This window comes from Glycine soja, chromosome 2, assembly GCF_004193775.1.
Source record: "Glycine soja cultivar W05 chromosome 2, ASM419377v2, whole genome shotgun sequence".
NCBI classification, from domain to species: Eukaryota; Viridiplantae; Streptophyta; class Magnoliopsida; order Fabales; family Fabaceae; genus Glycine; species Glycine soja.
Genome location: NC_041003.1, coordinates 45,046,498 through 45,066,750, shown reverse-complemented (window position 1 = coordinate 45,066,750; position 20,253 = coordinate 45,046,498). Strand labels below are relative to the sequence as shown.

The window sequence follows — 20,253 nt, the reverse complement described above, 5'->3', positions numbered from 1 at the left end:
ATCAGGCTTCCAGGACCAATTTTGCAGGGATTTATAAAACTAGGGGACCAAATTTATGAATTAAATTATAAGGAGACCAAATCCGTAACTGGAGATAAACTGAGGGATCAATTTTGCAATTTTGCAATTTTGCCTATGCCAAATTAAATTCATTACTGGAATGGAAGTGTGAAACTATTCAAGAGTTGGTCTAGTATTAAGATGCTCGATCAGTCCAATTATTGCTGAATTTTGGATTCAATCAATTGGGCTGTCAATGCAAAAGGAGAGGAGACTGAACCCTCCTTTATGTATTTTTCTCTTCACACCCCTACTTTTTGATTTTATATTTCTAAAATATCCTTCTTCATTCTTCCCTCTCACCTTCACTCTCCTCCCCTCTCTACAGCCTCCCCCACTCCACTTGCTCATCCTTTTTCTCACCTTCATCATTCCTTTTCTCCCCCGACCATCTCTTTTGTCTTTTTTTCTTCTTGAAGATCGTATGAAAACTAATTTCTATAATATAATTTTTACATTGCAAAATAGAAACTAGTTTCTATAATATGGATTTTTTTATACATTACGTAGTGTAATTAGTAGGGTTGGTCTAGAAATGTGTTCAAGAAACTAATTTTTGCAAAGTGGTATTCTTGCGGAAAAAAAGAAACAAAAAAGTGTGCAAGGAGAATGAAGAGAAAAAACTGGAGGGGCAAAATAGGGGAAAGCATGAGGTAAGTTGGGACAAGTTTATCTTTGTCTCTACTACTCGACCTAAATTTTTTTTTTTATGGTTTCATTTATTTGAATTTGAACTTCACCTGCTTAAGACTCAAAAAATATGAGATAAGATTAGGTTAATCCAACTTTGGAAAGTAATATATCAATATTAATATTGTGTATAATTAAATTGTATGATGAAAAACTATCAAATTTAAACTTAAGTATATTTTACAATATATCTTAATTTTAAAATAAATATATCATTATAATTATAATATTGTTATATAAAATACTAACTATTAAATATTTTTCTAATTATTAATACACAATTATTAAAAAAATTATAATTTTAAAAAAAATATAAAACACTAAACTGGATCAAGATGATCTAAAATATAACTCAAATTCATTCTCAAAATGCATTGGATCAAATTTTAAATTCAACCTCAAATTGAACAGGATTAATGCAACAGGCCAGTCATGCTCACTAGTGCAAATAGAATCCGCAATTGGACTGCAGCAAAAGGGTCGTTTCCTTCGCTCGACTTTAACTTCCTGCGCCTCCTATTTTTTTGTTTTTATTTTTTTATTTCTGAATACTTATTATGGAATAGGTTTCCAGATTAGTTATTCTATTCCAAAATAACTATTCTAAAATACGAAAATCATGTTCTAGAATCTATTTGAGAATAATTTACTCTTCAGAATAGCTTTTCTGGAATAGTGGTGCCTGGTGAAACGGACATCTTTGTCTATTGATTTGAAATATTTTGGAGGTACATGAAGCAAATTGGAAGGTGCAGAAAGTAAAAGCCCCTTCGCTTTTATGAACAACAATTGGAACTAGAAACTTCTCCCAACCTCAAATTAGGGTTTCCCCCTCCTTATATATATACGGCCTCACCTTCGCCACTGTCATAGCAATTTTTCTTCCAACTTCAAATACTATTCGCATTACAATCTCATAGGCATATTAGTTTAGTTTAGGTCTATCGGTTTCTCTTATTTGTGTGTGAAATTTGCATTTGAATTTGTATGCCATTAGAGTTATTTCAACTTTAGGTTATAAAAATCCGTTCCTTTTTTTTTTTTTTATTAGAGCGTGTTCAAATTTCAAACTGTAGTCCCGATTTTTATGCGAAAATCATGTGTGTGATAATTAAGTGTCGAAATTGCAATGTGCATTATCATGATGTGGAGATGGAAGTGATGATTTTTTCCCCAGATGATCGACGCTGAACAAACTGTGCGATTTTTCTCTTTTGAGAAACCAAGCCAAATAAATCTGATCCATCTCTTCATGTAACATCATTGCCAATTAGTTCTTCCGCCGCACAAATGTTTGATTTCGATCATAACCACTTAACTGATTCTGGTTTATTTCAGTAAAGTTTTTTCAATTTTTATTCGTGTTTTTTCTAAGAGATTGCGATTCAAATGGGATTGATGGACATTGGACGCAATGCATTTTTATTTCCCAATTATGATTTAGGGTAATTTTAGTTTCTTAATATTTTTTCAAATTTATATTTTAAACTTTTTAATTATTATAGTGTGTTAATTAGGTTGTTTTGTTATTTTTTTTACATAGATATCATTTTTTTGTTTCTTTATTAATAAATAGATGTTCAGGCCGGATTTGATGAGAATATAATCAAAATTGCGTCTGTCTCTTTTTAAAATTTGTACAAATTGATCTTATTTATTTAATTTTTATGAAGAGAGAATCCTTTCCCTGGTTTGAGGCTTTAAAATTTTAAATTTTCAATGGTGGGAGAATTATGTTTGTTAGGTTTTGACTTTTGAGTGAAAAAGTTTGAAATTAAAGCAATTCTAATGGTTGTTTTTTTTCAAGATTAAATTTAAATGCAAAATGTGGGATTGAAAATTAAGGTGATGATCCCTTACAATAATTTTTATTAACACCTAAATGGCTAGACATAGCCAAAACTTTGACAATTACTTAGACTCCCTTGCAAATCCATCGTATCTTACACTAGCACAAGAATTCAAAAGGTATTGGAGGTGTCATGCTCTGATCCAAGATGAGTTACTCTAGCTCATTTTACCGTGTGCAGAAGCGTTTAAACAATTTTATTTTGAATTTGTTGGATTGGGATTCTCTGCAAACTAGAATCTTAACCAAGAAAGTGCTGGACAATAAAGTAAAAATGTTGGATAAAATTGAACGGAGAAATTTGGAACGTGCAGCTATGTCAAACTGTTACCAATTTAGATTCTTACGTTTTTTTTGGTGAAGATTTAGATTCTCTTACATAGACTCAAGTGTCAATAAGATATACAATCAAAAAGGACTTCCTTATACTTGAGCCTCCATTGGACAGCTAATTTCCACTTGTCCATGGACCTTCTTGCTTTTCTACATAAAATTACATCATTAAAACTATGAGCATCCTTCATTTTATGTGCTTCTAAGCAAGTATGAATCTCATCCCTGGAAGACATTAGCTTTGTGATCTCAATGAAAGTAGAAAAATCTTGACTATTATCCATTGCATTGAGAAGTAAGGTGTCTTCCTCAATAGATGTTGGCAGATTCTTTAACACAGCATCACAAGTTTTTGACAGCCATTTCATGATGAAAATTTCATTGTCTGCCGACAGTTGAGAACCAGAATGCACAAGATGTCCAACAGACCTCCTCTTGTTTTGAGGGGTTGCCCACAACCGCAGTGCAGCTAGTAGAGCATAGGAAGGCTTCCCGTTGTGATGGACATAGAGTGATTCCTTAGACCATGAAGTGGAAGAATATACAGCAGGTTCCAAAGGGATAAAAACTTTGTCATTTGGATTTTCTTGTAGGAGAAATCCATAGTGTTCAACAAGCTCCAAATTTGTGTAAATTCCATAGCATAATAGAACCTGGTGAAAACAAGGTAATTAGTAATTCCCTATTTTCTAAACAATAGAATGAAGAGTGATAACAGGAATGGAACTTGTGACCCATATTGAAAATATTCAAATGGAAGTAGGGATTAGAAAATCAGTCCCTGCAAAATTTGATAATTTGCATCCAGGAGACAAGCAACGATTATTTCTTAGTTTAGAGAATTTTAGTTCAAGGTAGGTTTTATAACGAATTAAATTTATATTTATTGGGAAAAGAAATCAGTAATATTAACATGTTGAATTGGATATGTAAACCTAGCAGCAGTTACATTTCCTACTCCATATCCTAAATATAAACCTGTCTTTCAACTCTTTTTTATAGTGTGGATCTACTGTCTTGTGAAGGGGCCATATGTATCACACAATACTACTGAATAAACACCTCCACTGATAGTGGCCTAGGGGGGAATCATAAATTGATTGGCTCAAGCCATTCCTCAGGCACAAGGCTTTATAGGCAATCCCAGCTATAACCCAACTTGTACCATGTTGTAGTAAACGAGCAGGTAGACAAAGATAAATGGATAAAGGTTGCTCACTGCATCCATGACATTAGTGCTAAACAGCAAATGAGTCTTTACTGCTGAGACACAGCCCCCAGGGGTCCTTTTGTGCTCATCATTTTAGAAGCTTTAGTTTTCATGGTTGTACGCAAACTTAAAGATAAGACAACAACAGTTTCTAGAAATCCAATCAGGGCTATAACTGATAAGGGTTCCTAGACTCAGATTTTGTGGTAAAGGCTTACAAAATTTAACATAAGGGTTGGATACCGTTAAATATCTGTAATAATAAGGGTTGGCTTAATTGGGAGGATTAAACTGTGGGTAAGAAAAGGTCTTGCATGTGATCCTTCACTAAACTTTTCTTCACAAAGAAATGATACCATCAAGCATCACTGCTTCAAAGCACTACCCAATCAGATAGATACAGCATAACATTTTATGTCTACTCTACAGAATAAATTTGAGCCAAGGACAACCAATTCAAAAAAGACAGAAAATGGACTCTATTACTCAGTACCTCCTACAGCCTACAATACAACCAGTCATTCAAATAAGTTATTAGTTCATAAGAAAACAGATCAGTCAAAAAACTATTGAAAAAATGGAAAATTAAGATAAACCTTAAGTATATATAAAATAAAAGTGGAAAGCAAACAGATGGCATTTTAAATTTCTAGAAATAATGTAATACCTGATCTCCTTTCTTGTAATGTGCCCTAGAATAAAAGCAATATGCATTAACATCTTCCTCAAACCAACCATCTGTTAATCTCTGAGTGAGAATCAAGGTGGTCTGCATCTACCATTATATTATTATCTCCATTTAATAAGCTAGTATCATGGATGGAAGAGTTAGATAGAAAATGCTCTAAATCCTCAATGCCAGATGGCTCCATTCCAGGTGCATCATAATTAAACAAGTCACCCACAAGGCATAAACACCCAGCTTCATCCCACGGTATATGCATCGTCTGAGAAGATATCTACATTTTTTAAAGTTCAAATGTGACCAAATGATAAAATGAAGGCATTGAAGGCATGTAATATACATGCCATTTTAAATTTCTAGAAATAATGTAATACCTGATCTCCTTTCTTGTAATGTGCCCTAGAATAAAAGCAATATGCATTAACATCTTCCTCAAACCAACCATCTGTTAATCTCTGAGTGAGAATCAAGGTGGTCTGCATCTACCATTATATTATTATCTCCATTTAATAAGCTAGTATCATGGATGGAAGAGTTAGATAGAAAATGCTCTAAATCCTCAATGCCAGATGGCTCCATTCCAGGTGCATCATAATTAAACAAGTCACCCACAAGGCATAAACACCCAGCTTCATCCCACGGTATATGCATCGTCTGAGAAGATATCTACATTTTTTAAAGTTCAAATGTGACCAAATGATAAAATGAAGGCATTGAAGGCATGTAATATACATGCCATTTTAAATTTCTAGAAATAATGTAATACCTGATCTCCTTTCTTGTAATGTGCCCTAGAATAAAAGCAATATGCATTAACATCTTCCTCAAACCAACCATCTGTTAATCTCTGAGTGAGAATCAAGGTGGTCTGCATCTACCATTATATTATTATCTCCATTTAATAAGCTAGTATCATGGATGGAAGAGTTAGATAGAAAATGCTCTAAATCCTCAATGCCAGATGGCTCCATTCCAGGTGCATCATAATTAAACAAGTCATCCACAAGGCATAAACACCCAGCTTCATCCCACGGTATATGCATCGTCTGAGAAGATATCTACATTTTTTAAAGTTCAAATGTGACCAAATGATAAAATGAAGGCATGTAATATACATGCCATTTTAAATTTCTAGAAATAATGTAATACCTGATCTCCTTTCTTGTAATGTGCCCTAGAATAAAAGCAATATGCATTAACATCTTCCTCAAACCAACCATCTGTTAATCTCTGAGTGAGAATCAAGGTGGTCTGCATCTACCATTATATTATTATCTCCATTTAATAAGCTAGTATCATGGATGGAAGAGTTAGATAGAAAATGCTCTAAATCCTCAATGCCAGATGGCTCCATTCCAGGTGCATCATAATTAAACAAGTCACCCACAAGGCATAAACACCCAGCTTCATCCCACGGTATATGCATCGTCTGAGAAGATATCTACATTTTTTAAAGTTCAAATGTGACCAAATGATAAAATGAAGGCATTGAAGGCATGTAATATACATGAAGGCAGAAACTGATGTATCAATCTATATAAATTAATCAATATTCAATAAAACTTGTTGGTTTTTCTTATAGTTGAAATAATTTAACTTAAGCAGGACAACTTAAAATAGATTAGTCAAAATAAGTCTTTCAATTTCTTAGATGTGAGTACAGGTTCAGACAAGGGAGAGTTATGTTGGTATTATCAAGTATTAACCAAAATTAAAATAAAGAAAATTAAAGATGGTGTAGAAAAACAAAATTGAATGTTTATAAATGAACTACTTTTAGCATGCACAGGTCTACCATCTCTCAAAGGCTAGGTTTCTAAAAAACAACTAACCGTTGCAGCAGCCCAAACCCAAGCCTTAAATGTTAAAAACTGGGGCTTAAACATGAGGTCCTCCATCAAAGCATGAGCTTCTTTCCACTCTGATTTGGCTTTAAGCATAGCTTTTTCTGTGACCCACATCGCCTCATCCACCTAATAATCACGTTGCAAAGATGATTTCTTAATACTCAACAAAGAAATAATGAAATGCTAATAAATATCATTACTCAAGATGCCATAATCTAACCTAACAAGATAAACAAAAATTTCTAACAGAAACTGAACTTGCAGAGCACGCTTCTCAAATTCACCAAACATGGCTAGTATGTCATAAGTTTGCGGCATATGCACAAGGTAAGGATGCCACCTAGAAGTCTTTACCCATTTCATACAACAAGCAAACAATCAACATCTGCATTATACACAAGCTTAGAAGTTATTAATAAGTATAGGAGATCCAATAAAAAGCAAGAATCCCGAACAATAATACAACAACAATGATGAAACCACATCTACATAGGTGTGTTCAGACTTCAGAGCCAAGTTCAACCATGAACACAAAATATTTAGTTTGGTCCACACCCAATAAAAGATACTATAAAAGCTAATGGCTTTATCACATTGAACAATGCAAACAAAACCAGCAACAGGAACTGTCACACTTAAGTAGCACACTAACACAGTTAAGAATGAAACCTGAGCCGGGGAGAGAGAAGAGTGTCTATTGACAGCATCACAGAGCTTTTCATCTTCCATAACACTCTCTCTTGTCATTAAAGCAGATTTTGGAAACTCTGAGAACAATCTCTCCCCTCCCAAGGTCTCTCGCAGCACCCAAACCTCTCCTGCAGCATTCTCCAAACAATACACGAAAATGGGTTAAAAATTGTTAACAGAAACAAGTCAAAAGCATCAAGCTTTACATTATTATCACTAACTGTCAAATTACCCAAGAAAATAAATGTCAAGAATAAGAGGGAAATAATCACCGAGTAATAAAATTGTTCGTGCGATAAATCCAATGCAAACTTTACATTAACTATGATGGTTAGGGAATATAAGAGGGATTAGTGAGCACCTGCCAGAGTGAGGAAAACGAGAGACACATAGAGAAGAACCCAAACATGAGGAAAGAGAGTGTTGAGGTTGGTTGGTGCCTGTTCTTGAGTCTGATATTCCAAGGTGCTGCCCATGATAAGTAGCTTTCAAGGTTTTGGTTTTGGTGTTCCTGCTCCATCTTCTTCTTCTTCTCACTAAAACCTTAACCTAGTTGGTTCCCTCAGAACCCACAAATGTTAACCTACTCCATCCTCATAGTAGCTGCGCACGGAACTTTTCCTATGTCTAGTTCGAGAGAAAATAGGAGGAAAAAAAAATTAGGAATAATGAATTATTTTCGATTAAAGAAAAAAAATGAAAGAAACAAAAAATAAAAGAAAATTGACTTGTGAAACAAAATTTAAAAATTTTCTTTACTTGTATATTATTTTCAATTCAAATTTTAAAATTTTCTTTTCTATCTTATTTTCTTTTCTTTCAACCAAACAAATCATCTCAGTCAAAAAAAATATTCTTTTAAGAATACTTATTTTTATTTCGAAATAATAAAAATAAGTATTTTTTTTCTCCTTCCTTAGTCATATAATCCGTCTTACATCTTTTCTTATAAATGTTTTTTATAAACTCGATCAATGTTTTTATATACACCTAAATTTGAAAATCAAACTCCTATCTATATTTAAAAGACATAATCATGGCCAAGCAAATCCAACCACATTAATTACTTGTTTTTAAGATTAATCTACAACCTTCCACTAAAAGGAGTTAGCAATCTAATCTAAATGTAGTACTACTTAGGAGTGGCAAAAGACCAACCAACTTCGAAGATAAGAAAATAATAAAAATATCACCACGTCCATGCTAACCTACCAGAGCATTTCTTTATTCGGATTTAGACCTGTTTTGAGATGGTCCTCAATACAAATTAAGGATAGCTCAGTTTTGACTATTTAATTTAATCATGACTAGCAATCTAACCAACCTCGAGTCGAATTCTGAACACTCTCAGCTTTTATCTACCTTTTTCCCATTAAATAATGGCTAATGAGATCCAAGTCAAAAACACTTCCCACTAACATACAAGATTAGGTCCATTAATTAATTGCAAAAAACCTTAAAGTACCAAATTGTTTAAAGTTTAATTTTGACCCTACCAATGAAATTTCCATTAATCACACTGCCAGGTGTCAGGAGCTCTGCATCAATACCAATAAACTCAAAAGTTTACCTGACTCCTCTATAAATAGTCAAATAATCATACACAAATGTTAACCGTTCTTAGAACATTAATAAATAAATTTAATATCCAAGATTTTTATTAAAATGTAAAATTATGATGTTCATAATTTTTTTATTTTTATAATAAATATTTTTAAAAAACTTAAACCAATGTTCTAATGATTAATAAGAACTACAGTCAAATAATAATCAAATTAATCCAATGCCATGACTCATGAGATCCACAAGGTGCAAATTGACTACGTGTCAAGTTATGTTGGAGTGAACGCGTGGGCATTTTTCTAAATTCATATTCATGTTCGTTCCACTTTTCCACTACTTAGGGTACAATGCAAACCCACAAAGGTCCACTATGTCCCATTTAGCCCAGTTAGAGTGCGTTGGATTCAAAGGAACTAAATAAAATTAAAAATAAAATATAAAAGAAATTTTGAATTAAGGTAAAATATAAAAAATGTGGATTTCACAAAATAAAATACAATTTTTCTAATATATTATTCCTCTTCTTCCTGCTAAATAGAGTGGAAATGAGCCGAGCAACTTGTCAAGGGCCTTTGACTCGGCATATGTAAGGTTCGGCTCAGCTTGTTTACTATAAAGGTTAAACTCAAACTTTTTAAAAAGTCTTTTTAAATAAAGAGGCCAAATTCAAATTATAAAAAAAGTTTGTTAAACTTGACAAATCGGTCTGTTTAACTAATAATAATAATACTAATAATAATAACTTTATTTTATCAAATCTTATCTTATCCAGATTTTATTTCATCTAGATTTTATTTTATCTAGATTTTATTTCATCTAAATTTTATTTCGTCTAGATTTTATTTTCATCTAGATTTTATTTTATCCCGGTTTGGACTTAAAATAGATTTGTAAGCTTTGGGGCTGAGGAGCTATATAGCAGCACCAAGGTTTTAGTTTAGGGAGTTTTTTTTTCGGAGAGGAGAATAATTCTAGGATTTTAGAATTCTAGTTTTTTTATTATTGTTCATGCACAGTGTTCACGTAGAATAAAATTCGTTTTCTACAATTTCGTTTCGGCTTCAATCCATAGTTTCGTTTCTACTGGTTAATGGAAGGCTAAGTCTCTAGTATTGTTTTCTCTTGAGGATGAAGCATAGCTCTCTTTGAGGCTATATTCATTTTTACCTTTGTAAATACATTTTTACACAATTTAAATATTTTTGTTTGGCTATATTAGTGTAAATCATCTCTAATCCATACATTTTTTAATATTATGCTTTTTTTATTTTCTTTTGATATACTTTGTGATTTAACGACTTGAATTCAATATGATTTTATTTATTAATTATTGTTTGATTTGTACATTACTTATACGAAATTTTATAAGTTTCTTTTTTTAGTTAGGATTTCACTAGGTTTTAAAATAACTAATTAACCAAAGGCGTCTTTAAGCAAGTTTTTAAATAGGCTCGTGGGCCAAACTTTTATGTAAGTCGGGCCAAGCCTTTAAAAAAAGTCTATGATAGGTAATGAGTCAAACTCAAGCCTTACGTATTCAACTCAAGTCGAGCTCAAGTCTAATAAAACATGGCTTGACTCATTTCCACCCCTACTGCTAAACATCATCTAAGAAATAAAAATAAACAAAATTTTTATAATTGGTAACTTTTAAATAGTCGTGGATCAAACTTTTATGTAAGCCGAGCCGTTAAAAAAAGTCTATGACAAGTAACGAGCCAAGCTCAAGCCTTACGTCAAGCGAAGCTCAAGCCTAATAAAATTTGACTTGACTCATTTCCACTCCACTACTAAACACCATCTAAGGAATAAAAAAGAACAAAAATTCTATAATTGGTAACCCGGTAGGGCCCACACTTTTACGCGAAATTACCCAAACTAATCCCATGATCCCGCGGCGAAATCAGTGTATGACTTGCTGGAGTCAATGACACCGCGCCACGTGTCAGTCCCCACATCACCGTTTGGGCACCGCTTTGTGGCATACGATAAGGTTATCCTTCGCTGATTGGATGATTGTGTCCACGTGTTGTCCTCGTTGGATTTCGCTTTTTCCTGCGCACTTTACGAACCTGCCGTCATTCGTGTCCGATTCACTTTTTCGGATCCGGGTCCATTTTGGAAATTTGATATCCACTATCTAATTTACCCAATAGAACATACTATAAATTATAATGAGATATTCATTTTGATGTATATTTTTTTATTGAATATTTTTATTTTTTAAGTTTTATTAATTTTATTTTAGTAGGAAGAAAGAAATAAAGTAAATGAAAATAAAAAAAAGAATCAGATAAAAAAAAGAATTTAACGGCTACACACTAATTATATAAATAGTTTTACATTGTGCTGTTTGACGTGTTTTAAAATAATTATTTTAAAAATTAATAAATTCATTATAATTGCATGAGTATGTAAAATTTTTTATATGTTAGTATATAACCCTTCTTTTCTATAAAGAATATAAAAAAATGGGTTGTTTGATTTGTGTGAAATAGAAAATAAATATTACCAAATTTTCTTGTCAGCTTTTTTATAATTAATTTGAAAAAATAGAGATTAAAAACTACGAGTTTAATGTCTATATATTAATATTATAAAATAATTTTACAGTATCAGTTAATTATAAATTATTGTTTAAATTACTTTAAGATAATTTTTAAAATGTCAATAAACTTACCATGCATGATAAATTGTGATTGGATAATTATATAAAACTAAATTACAATTTTTATCCTCCTAATTTTTCAAATCCACAATTTTAATCCCTTTGATTTTCAACTGTAATATTTGATTTTCCTAATTTTATAAATTGATAATTTTTGTCCCCGGATAGATTACTAATAATTGTGATTAATAAAATTATTAAATTAACTATAAATAATTAATTATTAAATTTTATTAAATTCTTTAATAATTCATAGAATTTATTAAAAAATTTAATAATTAATAATTTTTATTAATTTTTTAATGATTAGTAGTTTTTAATTAATTTATATTAAATTTACAAATCTATTAATTACAATTATCAATTAACAATTTATCAATTAGGGATCCAAAATTGTCAAATTGTAAAACTAAAGGAACCAAATGGAATAATTAAAAATCAGAAGGATCAAAATCATAAATTTAAAAAACTAGAAAGTCTAAAAAAATAATTTAACCTAAAACTTTTTAGACTGCATAACCTTTTTTTCTTTCAAAAACAATATCACCCCATATTAAATATTAAATTTATAATATTTAATGACTGTATTTAATATATTAAATATTAAATATGTATTTAATGCGAAATTAAATATATTTAATATTATACATTTAATTCCCCATTAAATATATATTTGGTATTTTTAGTATTAAATTTATAATATTTAATAATTATATTTAATATGTTTAAATTAAATATACATTATATTTAATAGAAAAAAATATTATACACCACTAATGAAAATAATTTTATACTATCATCTAATTATAATTTATCATCTATGATAAATTCATCAATTTTTATGATAATTACTTAAAAAAATATATTAAAGATAAATTATAATTAAATGACGATATAAAAGTATTTTACAGACTATTAACTATTAAACTCATGTTTAATATATATTTATATTTTTAACATAAGAGGAATACTGTATTCTCTAAAGAGATGGGTGTAATTTTCTTTTTTGTATTATCCGCAATCTACTTTATTGAATAATAATTTAATGAAACATAATTTATTTAAAAAGTGCTTTTACACACTAATGAGCGGCTTTAAAAAAAGAATATTTAAATGCAAATTCTTATTGTTTTTTTTTTGGAAAAAATACTAATTTACATTTAAATTTTAAATTAAATTATAATTTTTATTCTTTTAGTTTTCCAAATCCATAATTTTATTCTCTAATTTTTAATTATAGGAGTTGGTCTCCTTGTTTTGTAAATTAACAATTTTTATTAATAAATAATTTTGATTAATAGAGTTATTAATTAATTATTAAAAACATGTTATATTATATAATAATATTGGAATCTTTACAATATATTTTATTTTTAAAATGATATGGTATGCATTTAAGAAAAACAATAAATGTTTTCAATTAAAATAATTTTTTTAAAACGAATAAAGTAAATAATCTCAATATTAATGAAAAAATCATGCTTGATATTACATTTATATACATAATAAATCATATATGTGTTGAAATTCAAATAGTTAATTTTTTCATTAACTACTCAAATTACTTACGATACTTTTTCTCAGTTTAGAGGAGCAAAATTAGTTTATTATTATTATAATTTAATTTTTTTTCTATTACGTATTCAATCTATTTCTCTTTCTTGTTAATAACTGTGATTTACATTACCTATTCAACCTTTTTCTCTTTTGTCTTTCTCTTTTTTCCCCAATATTTCTTTATATGTTTGTGCACTTACTCAAAAATAAAAATTTATCCCCAAAGCCCCACGTTCGGATATAGTGTTGGGTAAACCCGACCCATTATAAATTGGAGCAGCTTATGCTGAACTAAGACATAAAGCTCCAAACTTTGTAACAACAAGCGTGTGAAACTCAGAACCAGACACTGGCTGGTGTCAAGAGGGTGGCCTCAAATGTGGTCACGGATGTAGAGAGAAGAAGATAGAGAATTCTCCATACAAAAAGGGGACATTCTTTTTATCCTATAGTATATATATATACAAAAAAGAAGAAAGAAAAAGACAAGCAAAAAAATAAAATAGTAGTATTAAGGTCCGGAAGAGTGGAGAGTGTTTGGTGGGTCATGTCATGTCATATGGTGTGAGTGAAAGAAAATTGCTCTTAGTGGCCGTTGTTAGTTTTTGCTCCTTCCATGATGTTGATGTTGATGTTATGCTCAATTAATGGGAAGCTCTTCTAAGTCGTTCACTGCAGCACCACCCAACAGGTGTGTGTGTGTGTGCGCGCGCGCATCTTGTTTTGTTTTCTTGTTTCTTCTTTCATTCATGCTATTTTTTTAAGTGGTTGGATTTTCGTGTAGGTTAGGGAACATAATACGTAGATAGATAGGTTGGATTTCTTTCATTCATAATTTTAATGCTGTTTGCAATTTGGGTGTGGGAATGAATGAGAAGTCTTAGCAAACACTCTTTGTCGGTTAATGTTTTCCCTGGTGACAGCTGCAACTCTTTTTTCTTCTTCTTTTGGGGGGGGAGGGGGTGTTGTTTGGATTTGGATTTGGATCTTCATTAGGTGAGTTTTTTGTATTCTTGTTGTATCTAATGAAAAGTTTTCTTTTGTTTTGTTTTTGGTTGGTTTTACCGTGGTACTGAATATGTTGTTTGTTTTGGTCGGTTGGTTCAATCACAGATAGCTTTTGGTAGAACAAGTTTTGCAGTTGTTGGAACTGTGGTTTGCCACACTTTCATATTGTTTTTCATGATTTGCCAGTGTTTTCCATTGAATGGTTCTTTGAAGGATTAATATTTGAGGCATAGGAAGTCAAGAAGGAAAGGAATAAGCTCCACAAACAGGTTTCAAGAACACAAAGAGCTTAGTCATGTCTGTGACATTTTTATGGTTTGTTTCCTCCCCTGGTTTAGAGGTTTCCCATTCCACCGGGTTACTTGATTCTGTTCGGCATGTGAAGTTCTTAGATTCTTCAAAGGTCATGTCTAGGGATTTTGGGTCGATTAGAGTGGAGAAGGATAAGGAAAAGGGATGGAGATTGTGCTCTTTGAGTACAGATATGAAGTATGCATGTGTTGGTCGGTCTGGCTTAGAAAGTGCTAGCAACTTCCCTCTGATAGCGAATGTGCTTGCTAACCCAGCAGCAGGAGAAGTGGCTGTTTCATCAGAGCAGAAGGTCTATGATGTGGTGTTGAAGCAGGCATCTTTGGTTAAGAGGAAGTTGGGCGCTACGGGTGAACTTGATGCAAAGCCAGATATTGCTCTGCCTGGGAATTTGAGTTTGTTGAATGAAGCATATGACCGTTGTGGAGAAATTTGTGCTGAATATGCGAAAACATTTTACCTGGGTTAGCTTTCTCTTATCCTTCCTCATGCGAGGATATCAAATTTTGATTACATTTGGTTTGTGGCATGGTTTTGAGTCCAATTAACATGGGATTCTGTCTTTCAGGAACTCTCCTAATGACTCCCGAAAGGCGAAGAGCTATCTGGGCAATATATGGTGAGTGATCATGCTCATTTGTTTAGGGTTTCTTTCTATCTTTACTATTTTCTTTTTATTGTTTTATATTCATTTCGATTAGCATTAGCTGGATTGCAAAAGCAATCTACTGTAAACTTTTGCAGTGTAGTGGGAATCACAACAAGCAAATACTTTAAGAAGACTTTTCATAAATTGTTTTTGAATTGAGAGTTATTGTAACAACAGAATTGTTTTAGAATGCACTAAGATTATGGCCACTCAATTAGGGTTCAAATTCCATATCTAATTGTAGTATCTAACTCAGAAGTTAGAAGCATAAGAAGCAAAGTTTCAGTCTCCAAAAAGCATATTGACTAATTATATATTTGCATAAAATCTTATTTGAACTTTCAGGGTAGTTTATGTTGAAAATAAGAACTAGTGTCTAGTGGACCAGTTTTGCTATAGGGACCTTCAGGCTTGAAACTATTGATTTTCAATTAACATTTAATCTGATTTTATACGCACAAAGGTTTGAATGCGTCCTCCAAAATTGAGAAATCTGTGTCTTTGTTCCTTCTAGACATCAAAGGAACTTGTGGCAATGTCCATTCCCTAATGAAACTTAATCATTGCATGAAAATGTATCTGACCAAATATGTTAATGAGAACTTAATCCTCTTATATGCACAATATAAACTGACAAACCTCAGAACAGCAATCAATGTTGAAGCTTTCACCTCCAGATAATAAAATTGCAAAAACACAGTGGTCTTACTCTGATCTCTGATCGAATGTGTAAACAGTTAGACATTTCCAGCTGTCAAAATCTTTGTTGTTCATTTTGATAACCAAAGTTGGACAGATAAGGGTAAGCTGTGGTAATGCTTATGGATTCATAGTGAAGAAAATCTGGTTATGTTTTATCTTGTATTACATATCTTTTGTCAGATGACTGTGCAAGAGTGCTATATGAAGTAAGACCAATTTATCTGATCAATTCTCAATTGCCTTATAGCGCTCCCTGTTATTCAGTGTGGTGTAGGAGAACGGATGAACTTGTTGATGGCCCTAATGCTTCACAAATTACACCAACTGCTTTGGATAGGTGGGAATCAAGATTGGAAGAACTTTTCCAAGGTCGTCCATTTGATATGCTTGATGCTGCTTTAGCAGATACAGTTGCCAAATTTCCTGTTGACATCCAGGTATGGATCCTTTTCCTTGATCAAATAAGATATTGGCTGGAAATTCATTGCTAATCTTTACACACACATGCGCACGATGTAAGATGGATTGTGTGTAAATTTTAAAGCAATTGGAGGTGATTATTACCCTTTATATTATTATCACTTCTGAGCTTTCCTTCATTTTAATTAGTATTTGATGAGGCTGACCTCTGCTTGCTCCGAACTCTTTCATTAGTGCAGTGTTCAGATCTATGTTTTATCTTCCATAGCATACCTTTATGTTATGGGGAACAGACTTGGAAACATGCAGTCTGTGTCCAAAATTTGCTTGTTATGTCATCCAAATCAGCGTTCTTAACTCCTCATGATACTAACCTGTTTGATTCTTAATTTGAGTTCCATAACACAATTCAATCTGAAGCCATCTGGAGAAAGAAATTAATATACGAGTTGGACTTTTTAATTTTTGGTTAAACATCTGAAAATGTCACTGCTTGTCTTTTCTATAAATATCCTGCCAAGGTTTTTCATGTTGCCTTACATGATTTTGTGAAACCTTCAATTGTGTTTCATTACTTACAAGTTACAATAAGCTCTTGAATTAACATATTCACCTTCGTTGTTAGACTTCTTATTTTTCAAATCTTTTATTTGTGTTTAAGCAGCCATTTAAAGATATGATAGAAGGAATGAGATTGGATCTTAAGAAGCCAAGATACAAAAACTTTGATGAACTATATCTTTACTGTTACTATGTTGCTGGGACAGTTGGTATAATGAGTGTTCCAATCATGGGCATTTCACCAAATTCAGAAGCCACAACAGAGAGTGTATACAATGCTGCCTTGGCCCTAGGAATTGCAAATCAGCTAACCAACATACTCAGAGATGTTGGAGAGGAGTAAGTCCATAACTACTGAGTATTGATGTTTATTTAAGTCTTCGGAAATATTAGGAACAAAATACTTCTAGAATGTGAAGTTTACTTCTCCCATTATCACCATTGTGGTATTATGCATTAGAGTATTAGACCATTACAAGTCAATATCTAACTCGATTCCTGAAGTTTATGAGATGCATATCACCTCATTGAGACACATGATATCCAGACTGTATCGTCTCACCAAAAAGAGAAAAGCTTGAGTGAGATGCATATAAAATGCTGAATTTTATTATTTTATATTACTGTGCAAGCTCGGCGAATCTTTCTGTTAACTCCTATTCTGGACTTTTCAAAACTTGTATATGAGTTTCTTTTATTGTTAATACATTAATAGCCATTCATGCTACTACGTCTGGTTTGGGTTTCAAAGTGCCTTTGTTCTGTCTCAGGTCCATAAAACTAAATAGGATTTCCAGACTGTGTGGTGCCTCACCTGATTGGCTAGAGAAAAGAAAACATAGGGGGATGGAAATGAAAAATAGTAGTGGAATTGATATCAAAATATGCTTCAAGTTCAATGGATATATATGTTAGTAGTCTGTGTTAGGTACTGGTTTTGTTTCACTCTAATCTGGTATTCTAATGGACTGAAAATACCATGTTGGTATTTTTTATACTGATTTCAATAAAGAACCTGCATTTTAATTTGGTTGCACCCTTCTTATTACATGCTTGATTTTCAACAGTGCTAGCAGAGGAAGAGTGTATCTTCCACAAGATGAGTTGGCTCAAGCAGGGCTTTCAGATGAAGACATATTTGCTGGTAAGGTGACAGACAAGTGGAGGAACTTCATGAAGAGCCAAATCAAAAGGGCAAGAATGTTTTTTGATGAGGCAGAAAAGGGAGTGACCGAGCTTAATGAAGCTAGCAGATGGCCGGTAAGAAATTCCAAAAATTTATCAATTCTATAAAACCTCTTCTGTGCTTGAAATTTTAAGAATAAACCATCAATTTATCCTTGAAGTATTTTCCTCTCTCCTAAATGGTTCTTAAAGTGATCTCCCGAGTGTTAGAAATCATGCTAAGTAGTCTCTTAAATATTGTAGAATGTATTAACTTAGTGACTAAATACTTAGGGGATTACTTGTATAGTTTTATTATTTTAGGAACTATTTTAAGAGATCTGGTAATACTTAAAAGTTAAAAGACCAAATTAGTAGTTTACTCAAATTTTAGTGTGGACACACATGCATAGCCTTTTCAGAATCAGTGGGGGTGGTGGGCCTGGGGAAGCTTAATGAAACATTAACTATTTGGGTCAAAATATTTGTTTCACGGTGACAGTCACACACACATTTATAATATGAACTTTAATCCAACAAATAAAGTTTTGCAGTCATTGTTGTCAACATAAAATTGTTTCTTATTGGCTATGCTCGTGTCTGCATATGAGTTTATAGCATCGTCTAATGGAGTGATGTCATTGTAGACTTGTCATTTTAATAACAATGTAATGTTGAATGTGGAATTAGAATTTTTTAATGTCCAATACCTAAGCAGTTTTTTGAGGGTGACCCTTGTGTGCTAAAGTAAGAATACACTTATTCCTAGAAAGATTATGGCAATTCTAGAACCGGCATGGACCCATGAGCTCAAATGGAAAAAAGGGTCAAGCCATTGGCCAAGGGTAATGATTTTATGCATTATTTAAAAAATTTCAAATGTGAACTAATAAGGATGTTGTTGATGTTTTGTAGGTATGGGCATCTTTGTTATTGTATCGCCAAATATTGGATGAGATAGAAGCTAATGATTACAACAATTTCACCAGGAGGGCTTATGTGAGCAAAGCCAAGAAGTTTCTTTCCTTGCCAGCTGCTTATGCTAGATCTATAGTTCCTCCATCAAGAAAGTTATCTCCTGTAATGAAGACATAAATCCAACGCTATATAGCGTTGTGTAGAATAATGGATAGAGGACCACAAAAAATGGAAAGGCACAACTTGTATATGATAAAATAAGGCGTAATTTTGGTCATTATTGGATTTTGATATTCATAATTTTTCCTTTTTATATAAAAAAAGTTTGGACTAATATATTGTTAGTTTAGAGTTCATTTTGATGCGAGTTATGAATTATTTGAACTGACCACATTTTCTTAATTTATTGTTACTATTATAATTGAAAAAAATTTCAATTCAAACAACAATTTTTTTATTAAACTGTATTTTAAAAACTTCTAATATTTGAATATAATTTGTGTACTACAAACCAGCATTAGGGCTGGCCTTAGGGGGGCGACCGCTGGTTGAAGATGGACCCAAAATTAATCTACACAAATTTAAGGTGAGAACAAAAAGTTTTAAATTTTTTTTGGTATTGATGTTTCAAATTCATCTTTTTGGGTTCTTTGAGACTGTTTTAGCTTTCAAATCTCAACTAACCCAAGGGTTAGAAATAAAATAAAAAATCAATTTTCACAAAAAGACATGTTATGTTTTATTTGTGTGCATTTGAGTAGAGAAAATATTTTATATGTAATAAGGAAGGTTTTAAAAGATTTTATTAGACAACTAAGTCAATAGACAGTAAGAAACTACCATTAAAAACTACCCGATGTATTTTGTTTTTTTTATTCAATTGACAGTTTTTTATTCAAAAACTACCCGATGTCTCTGTTTTAAATCTTCTTTTTTATCTTAAAAAAAATCCTCTTTTTTAATTTAGTAGAAACAAAAAAAAAAGGCCTACACTAATACTATCAAAATGGAAATTTCTTTATGCACCCAGTATTTTTCTTATACACCCAATACTTTTTTTTCAAAATTACCCATGGCAGACTTACTGATGCATAACTTGCGGATTCGTGAGAACATGTCTCTTTCAGGTTAAAAACACGATACTCTAATAAATTGAGCTAATAAGTAAACTATGTTATAAAATAATTAATGTTATTATATATAATATTGAAATTAATTATATAATAAATTTTGTGAACATTAAATATATTAGAATAAAATTAATTATCATAAAATTTATTATGTAATTAGTAACTTTATGCACCAGCGTTTTACTTGTACACCCAAAACTTTGTCTCACAAGAAAGGGACGGGGAGTCCAAAACAGAAAC

General features: G+C 31.8%; 1 protein-coding gene, 1 non-coding gene and 1 pseudogene across 6 annotated transcripts; 2 read left to right on the top strand and 1 right to left on the bottom strand.

Annotated features, from left to right (window-relative positions):
• Nucleotides 1-1,902: 1,902 nt before the first annotated feature.
• LOC114404362 lies at nucleotides 1,903-1,996 on the top strand. Its single transcript, XR_003664938.1, has one exon. It is a non-coding gene; the product is annotated as a small nucleolar RNA Z103 (small nucleolar RNA).
• Nucleotides 1,997-2,914: 918 nt separating this feature from the next.
• On the bottom strand, nucleotides 2,915-7,995 carry LOC114397694 (annotated as a pseudogene).
• Nucleotides 7,996-13,478: 5,483 nt separating this feature from the next.
• Nucleotides 13,479-19,237, top strand: LOC114397662 (phytoene synthase 2, chloroplastic-like). 5 transcript variants are annotated; one of them, XM_028359852.1, is made up of 7 exons: nucleotides 13,479-13,843; nucleotides 14,266-14,933; nucleotides 15,038-15,088; nucleotides 16,085-16,257; nucleotides 16,905-17,140; nucleotides 17,572-17,729; nucleotides 17,869-18,005. In XM_028359852.1, the coding sequence occupies exons 2-6, from the start codon at nucleotides 14,456-14,458 to the stop codon at nucleotides 17,714-17,716; spliced, it is 1,083 nt and encodes a 360-aa protein (XP_028215653.1). In that variant the 5' UTR covers nucleotides 13,479-13,843; nucleotides 14,266-14,455; the 3' UTR covers nucleotides 17,717-17,729; nucleotides 17,869-18,005. The 5 variants fall into 5 exon arrangements, with proteins under 5 accessions (XP_028215653.1, XP_028215637.1, XP_028215647.1 ...); XM_028359836.1 differs by lacking the exon at nucleotides 17,572-17,729 and adding an exon at nucleotides 18,881-19,237 and having other exon boundaries at nucleotides 13,485-13,843; nucleotides 17,869-18,061; XM_028359846.1 differs by lacking the exon at nucleotides 17,572-17,729 and adding an exon at nucleotides 18,881-19,163 and having other exon boundaries at nucleotides 13,485-13,843; nucleotides 14,374-14,933; nucleotides 17,869-18,061.
• The last annotated feature ends 1,016 nt before the right edge of the window (nucleotides 19,238-20,253 follow it).

Excerpts from the sequence above, each read along its gene's own strand:
- LOC114397662 (XM_028359836.1), top strand. The coding sequence starts at position 14,456 with ATGTCTGTGACATTTTTATGGTTTGTTTCCTCCCCTGGTTTAGAGGTT. Across the intron at positions 15,089-16,084 it reads AGCTATCTGGGCAATATATG|TGTGGTGTAGGAGAACGGAT; the intron begins GTGAGTGATCAT and ends CCTGTTATTCAG. Across the intron at positions 17,141-17,868 it reads CTCAGAGATGTTGGAGAGGA|TGCTAGCAGAGGAAGAGTGT; the intron begins GTAAGTCCATAA and ends GATTTTCAACAG.